At 46.7% G+C, this 18560-nt stretch overlaps 1 protein-coding gene across 2 annotated transcripts; it reads right to left on the bottom strand.

Moving 5' to 3' along the window:
- Positions 1-1180: 1180 nt before the first annotated feature.
- Positions 1181-18528, bottom strand: deaf1 (DEAF1 transcription factor). Of its 2 annotated transcripts, none has more exons than XM_076990920.1 (13): positions 18032-18528; positions 16163-16260; positions 15883-15979; positions 14899-15045; positions 14591-14730; positions 14368-14433; positions 13705-13743; positions 13486-13609; positions 12655-12783; positions 8725-8969; positions 5659-5724; positions 3071-3160; positions 1181-2636 (listed from the first exon to the last, which is right to left on the bottom strand). In XM_076990920.1, the coding sequence occupies exons 1-13, from the start codon at positions 18249-18251 to the stop codon at positions 2532-2534; spliced, it is 1566 nt and encodes a 521-aa protein (XP_076847035.1). In that variant the 5' UTR covers positions 18252-18528; the 3' UTR covers positions 1181-2531. The 2 variants fall into 2 exon arrangements, with proteins under 2 accessions (XP_076847035.1, XP_076847034.1); XM_076990919.1 differs by having other exon boundaries at positions 15850-15979; positions 18032-18526.
- Between the last annotated feature and the right edge of the window lie 32 nt (positions 18529-18560).

Below are 18560 nucleotides of genomic sequence, written 5' to 3'. Positions count from 1 at the left end.
CTGTTCCTGTCAAGATTCTGATGCTCCATCTCCTTCCTACAACCCTGAACGTCCTCGACTTCACGGCCACACTGGAAACGTCATCATTCATTATTTTAAAGAACATATTAATGCACAAATCATCGTTGGTCACGCATATGGCAGCGAACTGTGTTAAAATGTGATTTTGTCTCATTTATATGCTGTCTCTAGAAAGCAGGTAGCCTGTTCCCCACACTGGATTAGTAATACAAATTACACATATGTGAGTGCATGGATAATTACAGTTGAACATTAATGGGAAGTAAATGCTACAGTTAAACTCTTTAGCGGTGAATACACTGTGCTCAAACTAACAGCTGTTAGAACCCTGCCGAGTTCTTTTCAGGCTGGATTTATGATAGTATCAGGTCAGCTTCTTTAAAAATGTCTTCACTAACATGCGATCCAGTATATATATATTGCTGATATCTGCTCGATTCCAATATGTGACGTCAGTATAGTGCCATCTCTATGGGAACATGGTGTTCAGGAGAGTAGCTGGCCTGTGGAAGCAAGGTCAGTGTTCCCTAAAGCAAGCCCAGTTCTGCCTTGTTCACCAACACTGCTGCTTCCTACCAGTACCACCACAGACACACTAGCTCGTGCTGCAGAGCGGGTAGGCAGTCACAGGGTCTCGGCACTGAGAGAGTCTCACTCAAGTCTTGGACAAGATGTGGGAAGGCAATTAGCACTGCCTCGCATGTCTTAGACCAACCGTGTAAGTAAAATCCACGACACTAATGTGGTTGTTTGTGTTTTATTATTTTATGCAGCTAGCTGGAACAGGTGCAGTTTCCCAGACTGATACTGATTTAGAGGCTGAACTCCTAACAAGACAGCAGGGATACAGCACATGAGAAACAATCGTAAATTAGGACAGAATGCTTGTAGAAACCAGGCATGGATTCTCTGTCCTTTTGATGACTGGTGTGGGTTGATGGGAAACCTTCAGATGAATGCTCAAGAATAATGAAATATCCTCAAAGCTTTGCGTGTTGATAAAGTGCTCATTCTCTGTTCTAATGCAGGAAACGATGATGATGATTTGCAGTAGTCCATGTTTTCTTCATATTTTATACTTCGTATTTTTTAGGATTGTACGAGTCACACTTCCTTATGTTTGGTAGTTTGTGATAGTGACATAATCATAGGTCTTAAATGGTCTGTGCATCTGTTTAATACAGTTCACACATTCACAGTCTTGGGACAATAAACCCAATGAAAGTCCACCAGTTACAGAAGTATGTCAGTAATAAAATCAACGTCACAGTCGGTACAAATACTGATTCTATTCAGGCTAACTGCACAAATCATGATGCCTGAGAAAAAGAAGCATTTCAAAAGGAGAAACGTGTCCATAGGGTGAACAGTGCAACATGCTGGGAGCCTGTGAAGCTACAGCCATAATCCGTGCTCGTCAGTATGAACGTCTAATATTCATCCCTGACATTTTAATTTGGGTGATTAGGATGACATCAATACATTTTTAGGTCTGGATTTAATTGCTGCTCCGCACTGCTGGACTTGAGATGAGCATGAGATGATGTGTTTCACTTGCATGATTTCGCCAAGACCGCTAACTTTTAAAATCAATCATCTTTGTTTAAATGGAAAGGTCCTATTCCACCGACATGCATTCACTAAATCAAGATTCTCCAGTCCCATGTCATATTGGAGAGATCTGAACACAGTGGGTCTATCAGGATGCGTCTTACCACTGAACAGCCTTTGAATATCTTTGCTGAGAACATGGAAACAATAACCTTACTTATTTTCCTCTCTGGTCATTTCATTTTATTCATATGACCTGGTTTTATGGAAGTCAAAATGTGTATTATATTTATATGGTTATGACTGTTCGGACTGGGGAGGTTTGGGGGGAGGGGGTGTCCTGTTGCACAGTTGTTTTATAATAAGTCCCTGACCTTAAAAAAAATTCTAAGATATTAAGTCAAATTCTATTTGAACAAATTCATCAGCAAAGTTCCCATTTTGTCCAGTAATGTTTATGAAGTCTTCATTTATTAAAATAGATGGTAACTATCGATGTTTAGCTGTTGTTACACTGCAGAGGGGAAAGAGTCTGAAAGGCCACTGTCCATAGAGGATCTCAGACGGGGCCGTAAGCCGCACTGACTCCTGGGTTTGAAGAGACCTCTCAAAACATCCGCGACCATCAAAGCAAAAACAGCTTTACCCACATCTGAGTCAGCTTTCCCAGTGCAGGTGGAGTCATACCCAAGGGTAAACATCCATACCCAAGGGTAAACATCCATACCCAAGAGTAAACATCCATCCATCTTTTACTATGTTTACTTTCCTGCTGCTTCAATCTCTCGCTTTACACACACACTCACACAATCACACACACTCACTCACACATTCGCACACTCACTCACACAATCGCACACTCTCGTGCACGTCAGTTCGTCGGCAAACGGAAACAGGTCGGTGCGTTGGGATCCGGCCGGCGCACGTGTCGTGTGACGCGTGACCTGCGGTGGCGGGGGCTAGGCTTTGACCTTCTCTGTGTCCAGGCTTGCCATGTGTGCCTCCTCGTGTGTGACCACACCTCCGCTGGGCTGAGAACAGCTGTGCTGGTGATCCTTCCAGTCCTGGCCAGAGACATTGGAGAAGAATGAACCCAACCAGCAGAACCACACACAAACGTTCTCGATGCATGCAGGGCAAACATATAACTGTTTAGTGTTTTACAATGCTAGAACACATGGATGCAATGTGAGAATGTATTGATGAAGACCATCAAACACTAATTTCTTAGTCACCAGTAAACCAAGTTACCATACAAAAAATTCTGTATGGGCCATATACTACACAAACAAATGTGCTTACTCTTTAATTCCTTATTCCTTAATAATCTACAAGTTTCTTATTCCAGTCTAATCAACTGAATGCAGTTTAAACACATGTTCCATTAAGCCACTGTTCTATAGCCCAGGACCACAGAGATATGCCACAAGGCTAAACAGCCAGGCAGGATTTAGCGACACAGGCGACAGTTCTTGGATTCCCCAGAGGGGGCGCTCACCTTCTTCTGGCAGAAGCTGGAGCAGTAATGAACTTTATGGCAGCCTGCACATTCACAGGAGGCTTCACGGCCACAGTTCACACAGGTGTGCTGCAAAGAACAGTGCAAACGGCTTAACTGTACGAGACAACAGATGGAATAGATATTCCCAAGTTCTGGAAATGAAAGGCAATGCTAAAAATACAGTTTTATAATGTAGCAGTAGTGTGGGCCAGTCAGATATCTGGACAGCTACACCCGAGGGACTGAGAGAATGACCTGCTTCAGCTACAAACGCACACAGACTGCCTGTGTGTGAAGAACAAAAGGTCGCGTTTGTACAACATAAGGATTTACACAACTAGGCAATTCAAATAGGCCATAGGCAATTCAAAGCTGGCATAGATAAACATTTTCATTTTTCAACTGTGATTTCTTTTGCTCAATCTGTAGGCAATTTGTTAAGTGGTTCGATCTCTGACATCCAACTCCGCCCACATCATTTAACACCACACACTCACCATATCTATTTTGTATCATTTGGTGTTTTGGCCATATCCTGAGTCCATATTCAGTGCTTTTTCCCCTTGGTGCAGTTACACAACACTGCCAACATTTGCAGTAAATAACAAGTAATTAAATGTAATGATTTGGGCTTCATCTTTAATGCTGAACATCACTTTTCCAAAATGAATCAAGTAGAACGGATGAAGAATTCTGGACATATGACCTTGTTAACTAAATCAAACAGAATCCAGATGTCAGTGGCGATTCTGAGCAGAGTCCACAGCAGTAACGCTTTATGTTTAAGGTGCCCTTCATTACTGTTATTTATGGCACTTGTAAAGACGAGCAAACCATACACGGCTCTTTCCCTCCTTTCACCATGGTAACCTCTACAGTGTGGAAGTCCTGCCTGTCTCCAAGTGCTCATCTTAACCTATTCATTCATGGGCAGCACTGAAGACTATTAACAAAAATGTTAATTAATTTGTTAGTTTTACATACAGTTTATTCATACTGATCTAAATGTTAAATGTACAGTATGCAACATAAGTGAGCATGCCCCTGTGCAATATCACTGAAATGTCAAATGATTCAAAACTGTATCACCTCTTCAATAATTCAATCATTACAAAAGGTGATGACTAGAGTGTTTTCTCTTATGTGTAATCAACAATGAATACTTTGGAAAGATGACACTGAAAATACAGGCCCCAAAGTAGGAACTCAATACAACAAAAGTGATGACCGCAACACAAGTTAGAAAACCTGTGATGATTGTACACCTGTGTTTTCCAATGAACACAACTGCATACTCATTGTTATTAAATGACCTTTGAACAGCAAACCTTCACCAATTAAAATCAGTCGAATCACAATGCAACAGGAATTATGAGAACAAGCTACAGTAGAACTAACTGAACCTGTAGAGGGTGTCCTTGTGAAATGTGTCTGATGCCACAGATAGGAAGATGACATTTATACATTTATACTGGCCGACCACGAGTCCCGGTCGGCAGGAGCTCAGAAAGGAGGAATATTCCAGCATGTCGATGATCCATAGCTCACCTCTAAAATCCCACAAGAGTTTCTAAAGAAGAAAAAAGTGAAATCTCTCTCCTGCCTCCTCACTTGAGGAGATGTTTTTGACCTTTGAGATGTTTTAAAATGAAAGGTTGTGCAACACAGCCCCTCCACCAAAGAGCAGTAGAAAAAAAGGGTCTCTGAAGAATGGCAGAACATCTCTGTGCAGAGTGTACTGGTCTGGCACCCCTCCTGTTGGGGAAGACTGAGGTGGACTCATCAAAAATAAAGATGGACACACAAAGAATCGAAAAACAAAAGGAATCTCAGTACTGAAAGGAGCACTGACTTTTACTGTATTGAATTCCAACTGTGGGGCTTGTAACTTAACATAGAAAATCAAAACAGAAAATGTTTGTTTTTAATTTTACATAAAACAAATAACCTGCTGTTAAAAGTAATGCGATTACTGCAAAGTGATTCCATTTTAATTCATTTCACATTTAAGTGTTCTGCCCTTTGTAGTCTGATATAATGTATAATATGTGTTATATATATAATGTATATATAATGTATAATATGTCTGTATAATGGTGGCTAAGTGACAGAACTAATGAAGGCTATGCAAAAACATACGCAGACTCCACCGCTATAGTCAAGTAAAGCAGTCAGCCGCACTGCAGGACCTCAGAAATACATCAAACGAGCCCCATGGAGTGTCAATAAAAAAGGAACCACACAGCTGTGACGAGACGCTCGTCTTATGGAACTTCACAGGAGCACATCCTACATTTATAACCACTGAGTGGGTTTACAGCTGCAGTATATCAGGACTAGACTGGTGGTAGCCCAAATTCACGCAAATACACTCATGCACATGCACGCGCACACGCGTGCACACACACACACACACACACACACACTCTTGGTTTAGGAAAACTGGGTTGAAAGAAATTGGGAAGAGAATAAATTAACTAAATGCATATGAGGGAGATGGTACGTGGGGAAGACGGGTGAGAGATAGACAGAGAGAGAGAGTGAGAGTGATAGAGAGAGTGAGAGATTGAAGTACGCCCACTTGCCTTGATGATAATTTCAGTAATCTTCCCTTCAGGGTCATCATCAAGTGACAACTGGCTCGGAAAAGGCTGAAGGAGAAAAACGTATGATTATCCCACTGAGTGATGACAGACCCACTAAAAGGTGATGATTAGCTCACGTAGTGATGAGAGAGCCACTAAAAAGTGATGATTAGCTCACGTAGTGATGAGAGACCCATTAAAAGGTGATGCGGAGGGGAAATTCCATGGTTAAGCATCACCTTCAAATTCTTAGCACTGATCACACGGCGTCTCTGGGTACACTAGTTTAAGAATACTTTCTGCACTTTTCTGAATGGGATGTAGTTTCTTCCACATTAACAGTTGGCCATTTTGTCTTTCCAACAGGCTGACTGTAACAGACATTCTAATTAGGAATATTCTCACATCATCAAAGTCTAGCGCCCAACACTTCACTCATTCTTCACAACTCTCTTCCTTCTTACAGACAGAACATGTCAAGAGTTATTTCAGTCTGGATTTAAACCCCATCACAGCACTGAAATGGCACTCACTAAAGTACTAAACGATCTCTTAATATCCTCTGATAAAGGACACATTTATTTTCTCATACCTCAGTGCTGCTTTTGACACCATTGATCATAATATTCTACTTAATAGGCTGGAGACAGTGCGTCATTCGCATAAGAGATCAAGCACTCTTCTGGTTCAGGTCCTACCTGACAGATCGTTTGTAGTAGTAATCATTGTGTAGTAGTGTAGTAGTACGAATGCTCAGAGCATTCTAAGTTAAAATATGGTGTCCCACAAGGATCTGTACTGGGCCCCATATTATTCTCATTATATATGTTACCAATGGGCATTCGTAGGCATGGTATTAGCTTCCATTGCTACGCAGATGATACTCAGTTGTATATATCATCGAATCCGGATGATATCACTATTACTCTCAAGATTGAGAACTGCGTCCAGGACATTAAAAACTGGATGGCGTCTAATTTTCTTCAACTAAATTCCGATAAGGATGAGGTGCTGATTCTTGGGCCTAAAGCTGCTAGAAGCAATTGGGCTGATATTCCCCTTACCCTAGATGGTTTTTCAATAACACCTAAATCTACCACGAAAAGCTTAGGTGTTACTATTGATTCAGATCTTTCATTTGACACACATATATGCAATGTCACTAAGGCTGCCTTTTTCCATCTACGTAATCGCTAAGCTGAGACACTTACTTTCATTAGCTGATGCAGAGAAGCTGGTCCATGCTTTTGTCTCGTCAAGATTGGACTACAGCAGTGGTTCTCAAACTTTTTCTATCATTCCCCACCTCAGAAGAAAGGGAAATTCCATGCCCCACCTGTCCCATATCACCCAAACACAATGGTAATAAAATACAAATGGGGGGTGGCGAACGTAATTTGTCTGGGGCTTATGCAAAACGAACAGGCATTAAAACGGCAGGCTTAAAAAGGTTCATTTCTTCCAATTGCTTGCGCCCCACCTGCAATACCCATGCGCCCCACTAGTGAGGCGCGCCCCACAGTTTGAGAAACCCTGGACTACAGTAATAGTCTTCTAATTGGATGCTCTAAACAATCCATAAAGAAGCTACAACTTGTACAAAATGCTGCAGCTAGAGTCCTAACTAAGGCTAGAAAATTTGATCATATTAGTCCCAATCTTGTGGCATTACACTGGCTTCCGATTAAATATTGAATTGAATTTAAAATTCTTCTGTTAACCTATAAGGTGTTAAATGGTCTTGCCCCACAATATCTGAGTGAACTTATTGCTTACTACAACCCATCTTGCCCTTTGTGCTCCTAAAATGCTGGATTTCTCCTAGTTCCAAAATTTGTAAGACTACAGCCGGAGGCAGAGCTTTCTCCTTTAAAGCCCCTCAATTATGGAATAGCCTTCCAGCTCCAATCTGAGATTCTGAATCAGTTCCAATCTTTAAATCTAGCCTTAAGACTCACCTATTTAATCAAGCCTTCAGTTAATAATCCCCTTGTAAGGTTTGAGGCTCGGGGGCTCCCAGACATTGAGATTTCTGGTAATCTGAGATGTTGATGCTGTCATCCAGTTGTGTCATGGCATCACTCTAATTGTGACAATGACTTGACTGGAAAGCAATGTCTCAGTGAGCCCTCATGCCTGTGGTCACCTCTGAACCCCTCCCTTTAGTTATGCTGCTATATATTAGCCTGCCGGAACCACATGCTAATCACTGGCACGTGAGCTATGTATGTTTAAATCATTGGTGGTTATATTGATGTCCACACACTCAGTCTGTATTGTCTATCTTTTTGCATGATTGCAAGACGATTGGGTTCCCTTTTGAGTCTTGGTCCTCCCGAGGTTTGTTCCTAATTCTCACCATCATAGGGAGTTTTTCCTTGCCACTATCGCCTTTGGCTTGCTCATTAGGGATCTGGACCCATACTATTGTAAAGCTGCTTTGTGATAACGTGTTGTGAAAAGCACTATATAAATAAATTTGACTTTGACTTTGACTCATGAGTTTAGGAATATTCTCACATCATTTTGTCTGTCTGACATCATCTGCAGTAGTCAAAGCACACAAAACGACCCTTTCCTCGTGTTTATACTGGTCTTTGATAGTCATTATTAATTTTAATGAGTTTTCAGATTAATATTCATCATTAATAATAATAATGATAAATCAACAAATGCACTTGCTAAAGGTGTAAGAATAATAGTTCACTATAATGGCCTTGTCTTGAGCTCTTTCCTTCAAGCAGTCGGGGTCACTCTAATGACCGTTTAATGAAGGATTTGGCACATACTGAGCAGCAGAAAAGGACTGGGGGGTTCAGAGCATGATGGCAACCTTTTGCAAGTTTGGTCGGTTGCATGAAACACAAAACTTCAGCACTACCAGATGAAGAACTCCATGAAGGGGCATACTGAACTATTGTTTCTGGAACACCAGCTATATGGGCAAGTCAAACTGGATGTCCGGGGGCACGCTCATGTTCACCTGCCCTGGTGGAAGGTCAGAGTTGTGGGTAGATAAGAGGCTGATCCTGGATCAGCACAGCCCGCTCCCCGTGCAGTACTTACGTCCTTCCTGCAGCAGGCGCTCTTCTCCACGCCTCCCTGGCTGGCCTGCTTGGCCTGGGCGATGAGGGCCCGGAGCTGCTGCACGGTGTGGAGCAGCGCATTGGCCGTCTCCTCCAGGTAGATCCAGGTGGAGCGCTGCTCGCCCGCCTCCGCTCCGCCCACCTCCGCTCCGCCCACCTCCACCGCTTTGGGCTGCACCACGGCCTGCTGAGGGAGGACGGCCAGGGCTGGCAGCGTGGCCAGCACTGAGGAGAAGCAGAAACACGAGGAGGAGAGCTGAGATGTAGCAGCAGTAGCAGACACCTGTTCGGCCTACAAGCTGCACCGTGGTCGGGTGTTGAAGGCTGGGTGAGGATGACTGGTCAAAAGGCTCAACCCTAAATAGGCCCTGATTTATCCCCAATCCGGATTTCTGCTCTTCTTGGTTTACTTGCCCAAGGGCAAAACCTCACACAGGATAGATCTTCACTCCACACCTGCTCAAACAAATCAGAGTGGCGTGAGTGTGGGGGTGGAGTGTGGGGGTGTGGGGACTTTCCCTTGTCAGCAATTCATCTTCTCAAACCACAACATAATTCATTACGGAGTGCCCTGTAGCTGTGTGACCTACAGAAACGACTTCTCTGTCTTCGCACAGAGAAGCGCCGTCCAACACGGCCCTCGAGGACGACGAGCTGGTCCTCGTTTTCATTCGGTCCTGGTCTCCTGTAAGTCGTCTGACACGAAGCACTGGCCTGCCTGGCTTAGCCCAGTGATTAATGATGTCCACAGCATGGTGCAGTAGGTGCCTGCATTATTCTATGCCTGTGCTTACAACTCTCTCTGAAAGAAGCTTGGGCACACAGCTCCATTGACGTGGATGTCTGCTATAATTAAAGGTCATTTAGACACACAGGAGTTGGGAAGTGAAATTGTATGCTTCAATTACATATCCAGAACCTGTTCACCAGATGCTCCCATAACCAAGACTGCAGAAAATGGGCTACCTATTCGTGATGAATGTTGCGGGCTTTGACGTTGACCTACATCTTCAGATACAGACACAACTCGGGCATCTACAGACCAGAGCTCACCACCTCACGGACATACAAAAAAAAACATCAGCTGAGAAATGAGAGTCAAACTCTGTAATCAATATGTGCACTATATGTGGCACGTGTGTTCTAATCTACACATAGAGAGAGGAGCCCTTCCTGTGTTTTGGTCTTCACAAGAGGCTTCAGTTGTTGTGAGCAGGTTGTCCAGGCCTAACATTGAAATGAAATGAAATGTGCCCTATTTGTCAATTGTTAATTTGTCACCGTAATTGAAATTTGTCCTCTGCATTTACCCATCTGTGCAGTTAGAACACACACACACACACACACACACACACACACACACATACACACACATACACACACATACACACACACACACACATACACACACACACACACACACACATACACACACACACACACACACACACACACACATACACACACACACATACACACACACACACACACACACACTAGTGATTACTAGGGGGCTGTGGTGCACACATGCCCAGAGCGGTGTGCAGCTGTAGCCCGGCGCCCGGGGAGCAGTTGGGGTTAGGTGTCTTGCTCAAGGGCACCTCAGTCATAGCCTCAGGCCTGAGAATCGAACCCACGACCCTCTGGTCACAAGACCAGTTCCCTACCACTGGACCATGACATTGCCCCTGAAAACTGCTCCTGAGCAAGAAGTGGTTATGGGTTAGAACTGATAATGTCAGATGTTAGCCGTTCCGCTATCCATATGGGAGAAGCTGAAATTAATAGAAAATATCCTAGCATAATTTTACCCACCACTATCTGTCACGCTCCAGTCTTCAGGCAAAGGTACACAGGGTCCCCGTGAGACAAGGGACAAATAAAAGTGACCCCAACACACACACACACACACACAGGTGTTGGCCTACACTCTCAAGCAATGTGCTTTCTAGCAAAAAAACTAATTTATGAGCAGATTAACTGTAAGTGTGTATCATGGCAGCTGTGTGACCCTCTGCTCTTGACTGTGAAGCACACACTACAGGACAGCATTCAGCCATGCTTCACAAAGCAGGGCACTACCTCAGTCAAACCCCTTCACGGGGAAAACATTCATCTTGCTTAAAAAAATCATTTTGTGGTCTGAGTTTTGAAAAATGCATCACAGTGAGACTCTGTCTCCCTATAATCTGTTCAGGGTGCCTGACGTGATCTAAATCACTTTGGGATAAACTGGAGTGTGAGGCAGTAGCAGCTGGACCCTGCGTGTCCTGATTTGTGCTGCAGCCATGTTAGCTACAGTGACCACAGCAGCCAAACGCAAGCACACGATCCAGCCCGCTTCCATCTTTTTACTTGTATATGGAAGGGTCAGCATTACAGTCTGCTGCGTTACAGTCTAGTGCGTTACAGTCTGCTGTGTTACAGTCTGCTGCGATACAGTCTGCTGCTGTACAGGGTGCTGCTGTACAGGGTGCTGCGTTACAGTCTGCTGCTGTACAGGGTGCTGCATTACAGTCTGCCGTGTAGAGGCACGAAGGCAGCTGAGAGCAGGTGACACCAATCTGAAGGAGGAGGCAGGGCAAGGCAGGGGGTCAGAGCAACGCCATTTGAGTGAAGACCAAGCCCAAAACAAAGGCAGCACAACAACTACAGACCAAGCCCAAAAGGCAGTACACCACCTTTAGGGCAGAGGGGATCTTCTGAGGCTCCCCTGCAGATCTGTGGACTGCTGAGACTGAAGGTAGACCGTTTCAGGCGTGGGTGAAGGCAGCAGCAGACACAAGTCGATCTGATCATCTACATCCAGAAACATTCATATTTGTTGACAATGTTTTACAGGTGACCACCTGGACAAAGTGGCCCATGGAAATTGAATCAGTGGGGAACGTGATTCAAATCCAGAGAAAGCATAATGATGTGTGATTCGCCTGCCATCATCCTTTGCACATGGTCTGTAGATCTAATCTGCCTGTCAGTCACACCTAACTCAAGCAGAGCTACATTTGATTAATGATGAGTATACAACAAATCTTTCTTTACTCAGTCTACAAGATGTTTTACAGAACTGTAGTACCTGCCATATACAATTCTGAAGTAAAAACAAAGGGTTATTTGGTAAGCAATTATTAAACATTATTAGCAATTACTATCAGTCACGTGACTAATACTAGCACATTGTAATGCCAAATAATGTGCTTTCTCCCTGTGGTGATTCACACAATAATACAATAATGCGTTCATTAGTTATATACCCAGTCCCACAGCAAAACTGCTCTTGGGTATTTAACCAGGTTTCTTTGTCTGGACACCTGGCAGCTATAGTCTCTACACTGCAAAGCAAAAAGGCAGGAGTCTGGGAAATGGAGCTGGCTCAGATGCCTGAGAGACGCCTGGTCCATTCGAGAGTGCACAAGAGTGCATTGGTGCTGTAACTGCCTCTCCATGGTGGAGCTCTAGTAGGAAAAAGCTGTGTGAAGGGCCCTCAGAATCAGGTCATGTCAAACGTGTCACTGGGAGTTGGGGGCGGGGGGGGGGGGGCATGTGGAGAAGGACGTGTGTGGAGAAGGACGTGTGTGGAGAAGTTCAGCTGCAGGCCCTTCTGCAAACGCGCTCCAGTTATTTGTCTGTAATATTCGGCCGCATTGCCCATCATTACGAGGACGAGCTAAAGTCACATCCTGAGGAACCAGCACACCGATCCATCACACAATCATTGTTCAATTATTACTCATTTCATTGCTGATGTCAGAATGCTGTACGGAGAGCAGTGCGTGGTGGTGGTGGCCGCAGAGGAAGAACGGCCCCAGAGGCAGGACTCTTCTCTCCGCACTCTTCCTTTAATGGGAAAGCGTTGTCGGGGGAGGTGCACATTTGCATGCGTGCGTGTGGAAAAGTGGACATCACCCACCTGCCGTGCTGCCGAAGACGTCCGGCGGGGCAGGACCGTCCGAGATGATGGCGGTCGCGTCTCCCGCGGCCGTTCGGTCGAAGGTCAGCGTGCCCGTCGTGGTGAGCTGACCTGATGGGGTTACCGTGACTGCAGACAGACACAGATGCAACAGTGAGCAAGCTTGTACATCGGTTCTGCACACAGGTGGGCCGGCTACTTTGGGCAGTTGTTTCTGAAGGACACTTCCTTGCTTAGAGAACACAGGCGGGGTGGGGAGGTGTAGCGGCTTACGTCAACACTCACGGGTGACACAAGAATTGCAGGAGGTCTTTTATTCCCTAATTGAATTGACAGGATTCAGTGCGTCTCTCTGGCCAGAGGCTACGACACCGACTGACCTCTGTTCCCACCCGTACCAACACAGGTCAACATAAACAAGCAAAACAGACAAACTCCACTTGCATTCTTCCCTCCCTCCAATCAAACCAGATATCTACTGCAGACTATCAGGGGCTCCAAAGTTGTGCAAAGACGATCAGAACCCCGACCATGGCAAAAAAATCCGGTGGCTTCCACAGCACAAAGAGAATAAGCCTCCGTGTGTGTGTGTGTGTGTGTGCGTGTGTGTGTGTGTGTGTGTGTGTGCGTGTGTGTGTGTGTGTGTGCGCGTGTGTGTAAGTGTGTGTGTGTGTGTGTGTGTAAGTGTGTGTGTGTGTGTGTGTGTGTGTGTGTGTGTGTAAGTGTGTGTGTGTGTGTGTGTGTGTGTGTGTGTGTGCGTGTGCGTGTGTCTGATGCTGGGGGGGGTGACGGTGTGACGTCACGAGAGAGCAGCCCCAGGATCACACTCACATGTGGCCCCCGGGGCCAGCGCGATGCTCTTGGCCGGCGGCGCTTCCTTCTTGTCCGGGGAGCCCGGAGGCTCGCTCTCTTTCTTGCGCCTCTTGTAGGGGACGAAGAGTCGCACGGGGCCGCTCTGTGGGAGGAGGAGCGGACGGCCGTCAGACACCGTCGGCACCGAGCGCAAAGCAGCAAGCGCGGAGATGTCCGACTGCAAAACGACGTCTTTACCATTGATATGCTGTCTCCTCCAAACGCACCGTCCTTGCTCTGAATGGGAGGACAGAGAAAAAGAAGACGGTGGTGAGTCTATACAGACCAGAATGGACAGACAAAGCCTGGCTGGGCCACTACTACCACCTGGTGTTGGCCTGAAGCCCCATCTTCTAAAAGATCTGAGAAACGTTTAATGTACATGCCAAGGAGCTTCCGGCCTGAATTAGCTCTTAGAATCTGGGGATTTTAGAGCCTGTGGTTTTCAGTCACAGTCCTAGTGCACTGTACTGCTCTACAGCTCAGTCCTAGTGCACTGTACTGCTCTACAGCTCAGTCCTAGTGCACTGTACTGCTCTACAGCTCAGTCCTAGTGCACTGTACTGCTCTACAGCTCAGTCCTAGTGCACTGTACTGCTCTACAGCTCAGTCCTAGTGCACTGTACTGCTCTACAGCTCAGTCCTAGTGCACTGTACTGCTCTACAGCTCAGTCCTAGTGCACTGTACTGCTCTACAGCTCAGTCCTAGTGCACTGTACTGCTCTACAGCTCAGTCCTAGTCTGTGGAGGTTCTAGGGGGAGGCCGGAGGGGCCAGTGTCCCTGTCCCACCATCCTTGGTCCCCCTTAAGGCTCCCTAAATGAGGCGTGGAGTGAGACACATCACCCCCCCATGTACTCACCATGGTTGGGTCATCACAGCAGGCCGCGCAGGTACAGGACGCAGCGTGGGGGTTGAGGATGCGCTCCTGTGGAACCCACCACACACACCATCACACTCACATCCTCACATCCAGCACCTTTGCTCCTCTATTTCCAAAGACAAACCAAACTTCTAAACTACTGCCGCTTTTCGGGCCGGGCCCGAGCGAGGAGGGCGAGGTGTGGCCCGAGCGCGGTGCTGACCTGGATGAGGCACTGCAGAGGCCGGCCAGCGTAGCGGATGCTCCTCTTCCAGTCCTTACTGCTGGCCCTCCCAGCAAGGCCCTCGAACTCCGTGGGAGTGTACCACTTGCCGTTGTGTTTGATGCAGTGACCTTTGCCCCCTGAGAGCAACGTGTGCAAACATTTTGGAAACTCACGCTCAGATAACATTGTGAACAGCGCGGTGCATTAACGCATCCACACAGATAGCAATAGGTTCGGGTAAATGGTTCGCGAAACTGCCACTGCAGTCGATAACGCTTTGGTGCCCCCTAGTGGGCAGAGGCTACCTGAACCCAGTCTGTTTTTGTAGAGCATCCCGCTGGTGTTCCTGCAGCGAACTGGCAATTCATTGTCATACACGGATGGATCCCAGTTATACTTGGACACATCTTTCTCATGGCTGACCGTCAGCGGGGTCGACGGCATCTGAGGCCCTAGAAAGGGGGTCAAAAGGTCAAATGAGTTTACAAGTCTTAAGCAATTAAGGGAGGGAAGCGCTTTCACCATAACAACAGCAATTAAATGATAAAACTTGTGGCTCTAGACTTTCATCAATAAATATTACCTCAAAAATAATAATTAGGACAATACAATAATTAAGATGTTGTTTGGATGATTATTTGATCTTTTTTTAATATATATAATAGTTGCCCCTGGTCCCATATCTGTATACAGTATATACAGGTGCTACAAAGACATGTTCTACTGCACACATTAAACACCCCCACCCACCCCTCACCCCCACTCACCCCTCACCCCCACCTCACCCCCAGCCACCCCTCCACCCCCACTCACCCCTCCACCCCCACTCACCCCCACTCACCCCTCACCCCCACTCACCCCTCACCCCCACCTCACCCCCAGCCACCCCTCACCCCCACCCACCCCTCCACCCCCACTCACCCCTCACCCCCACCCACCCCTCCACCCCCACCCACCCCTCACCCCCCCTCACCCCCCACCCCTCCACCCCCACCCACCCCTCACCCCCACCCACCCCTCCACCCCCACCCACCCCTCACCCCCCCTCACCCCCCCACCCCTCCACCCCCACCCACCCCTCCACCCCCACTCACCCCTCACCCCCACCCACCCCTCACCCCCAGCCACCCCTCCACCCCCACCCACCCCTCACCCCCACTCACCCCTCACCCCCACCCACCCCCAGCCACCACTCCACCCCCACCCACCCCCACCCCTCCACCCCCACCCACCCCCACCCACCCCTCCACCCCCACCTGGAGTCATGGGAGCAGCTGCTCCTTTCAGACCTGTGGCGTCCACTATGTTCCCGTCTGTGTGCACTACGATCAGGGTGGCCTTCTGCGTGCTGAGACCGTCCCCGATCTGCAGGGTGGTTCTACCCGTCTACACACACACACCACACGCGGCAGAGAGAGACACACGGCCCGCCTCTTTAGTCCCGCAAACGCAGCAAGCTCCAACCCTATTGATCGCTCTGGATGTGATGCAGTCGATCAATGGTGTCGATTCAATATAACAAGAGGGACAGTTTTCCGAGACTTTGCTGAAAGCACCCATAACACTCACAAGCACATGTTCAGGGATGGAGGTGGCTGTCGCCACGGACGTGGAGAACACGCCGTCGTCTGCAGTCTGCACACCCCCCACCGTAACTGTGGTCACCTCTGTGAAGAGACACAGGACATATCTCCATCAGATCAGACCAAAGCTCCTCAGATCACTGCTGGTGTACTCAAACAACACGCACCATGAGATGTGCCTTCACTCAATCATGTTATTATTCATGTACATTCGGTCTGTACTGAGGATCTGGCTGTATGACGTGGTTGAAGTTATTCTCCGTCAGCCTGAGCATGAAGCATCGTGCAGGTTGTAATGAGGGAGTTGGGGGAGCAGGAGAGCTGATGGAAACACCAGTTCTTTAATATCCAGGGCACAAAATAATGAACCCAGCGCACGCAGCTAAGAAACGTCCACGCGGACGAAGGCAGGGAGGGTACGGCACAGAGGATCCAGCAGCTCTGGAGGTTTGGACCTGTGGGTTTCATGTGTCTAGATGATGACCGGGGAATAAGGAACATGTTTTTTATACCTCTGTTTTTCCTCAATCGTTAAAGCTCTAAAACCCTGTTGTGTGAACAGTGCCCTGAACTCATTTATTGAAATGCTCACCCTTTTAAGCTAGTTGCACAAATTACGAACATATCTTCACATGCTAAAACACATTTTGCATGCACTTGGGGTGCATAATGGTAAGCACATGTAGCAAGAAATGTCTCAATTTAACAGAAAGCAACATAAATTTGATCACACGTGTGACTAATGTGAAGAAACCAATATATTCTTGTCCACAGGTTGACAATGAGAAAAGTGGGACTTTGAGTTCAGCCAAATGTAAACAGATTCACTGTGTCCTCCACAGTCCCAAAATTCAGAGAGGAGAACCGGTAATTGGTTTTTCCCCCATTATGTACATGTTTACAGTATGACTCAAGCGTGGATCCGGAGTTTTTTCCCACGCTGCCTGGCCAGGAAGATTATGTCCTGTGATGTAGATCAAGTCCAGTGGCCTGACCCAGCACATCAACATGCTGTAGATATGTACATAGGCTACTGTATGCACTTTGATTCACACACACACACACATATATATATATATATATATATATATATATATATATATATATAAATAATAATAATTGTGCAGTAGGTTTCATTTTGATTGACCTGGGGTCTGATCCGACAACATTGTTTGGTTTTGAGCACTATTTGAACTGTTTCGAGGCAATCATTTGTTTTTGCAGAAAGAGTCTGCGGTTTTGTTCATATAGTTTGAAATCTGGGTTTTGTGTTTACAGTTTGGAGAAATGGATGGGTGGTTTCAAGAAATGTGTTTTGGCAATTTAGAAAAACCGGAAGATAGCTTATAAAATCCAAAATATACCATATATCAAACATTTCTTTAAACATGTGTTATTTAAGTCAAGCAGGGGAAAAGCTATTTATTTTTCAGCTTTCATTTCCCACACCAGGCTGTTTAAAGGTTAAACGTTTCGTTTCCTATAACTAAGGCTCAAAGGCTTGTTAATAAAAAATAGAATGAGAAATTCATGTTTAAACCATTGAGTTACTATCCCATAGCGCCAAGACTGTGTCCAGATCCCAGGCTCTTGACTCAAGGCTCCACACCTCTCCTCTGAGTTGGAGACCTGGGGGTCTCGAGTCTTGTACCTGTACAGGTGTGACACTGCGCTGCTGGACATGTGAGGAAACAGCCGGACGGATTCATTTATTCACCGTTTTACTGGTTCATGCCTTTTATCCACGGCTAGACATGTTCTTTCATTTTGTTAAACTTCTCGACTCGCCCTCCTTTATAGAGAGAGGGGGGGGGGAGAGGGAGAGAGATGCGGAGGGCGGGAGACACGAACAGACCTGCGAACGCCGCTCGGGCGCCGTGCGGGTTCGGGAGCGACTCGGCGAGGTCCATGTTCGCCGCTCCCATCACAGCCATCGTGGTGACTTCGGCCTCCGATTCGGTATCCGAGTCCTCCACCCCCTCCTCCTCCTCCTCATCCTCCACCCGTCCTGCAGTCGTGTTTTCCGAGGCTTCGGCTAATTCGAGCCCCTTCGTTGCCGGTTCAGTCTCGTCCATTTCCACACGCTCCACGACTGCAGCCGAATATATCCGAGAGGAACCGGACGAGCCCGCCGAGCTAGCGCGGCCACGCACCGACGGAGACGTTATTATATACACATAACCGCGACTCCAGCGAAAACGCCAGGTTATCTACTCCTTTGAGGAGAACGTTTTAATATAATTCCGAAACACAATAGGTAGGCAATGGCTTCCAACTTTCTTTATGCAGGACGGATCAACACAGGAAGGAGACACGGCGGAAATTACCGAAAGAACACGACGTAACACGAAATGGCGCGCGCGCGCAGCGCCGAACGGGATCAC

Source organism: Brachyhypopomus gauderio, unplaced genomic scaffold (assembly GCF_052324685.1).
Source record: "Brachyhypopomus gauderio isolate BG-103 unplaced genomic scaffold, BGAUD_0.2 sc79, whole genome shotgun sequence".
In the NCBI taxonomy this organism is placed as follows: Eukaryota; Metazoa; Chordata; class Actinopteri; order Gymnotiformes; family Hypopomidae; genus Brachyhypopomus; species Brachyhypopomus gauderio.
This window is presented reverse-complemented; position numbering and strand designations above follow the sequence as displayed.

Coding starts and splice junctions, on each gene's coding strand:
- deaf1 (XM_076990919.1), bottom strand. CDS start 18,251: ATGGACGAGACTGAACCGGCAACGAAGGGGCTCGAATTAGCCGAAGCC. Junction 16,261..18,031: donor CGCCCGAGCGGCGTTCGCAG/GTCTGTTCGTGT, acceptor GTCTCTTCACAG/AGGTGACCACAGTTACGGTG. Junction 12,784..13,485: donor GCTGGCCCCGGGGGCCACAT/GTGAGTGTGATC, acceptor GTCTGTCTGCAG/TCACGGTAACCCCATCAGGT.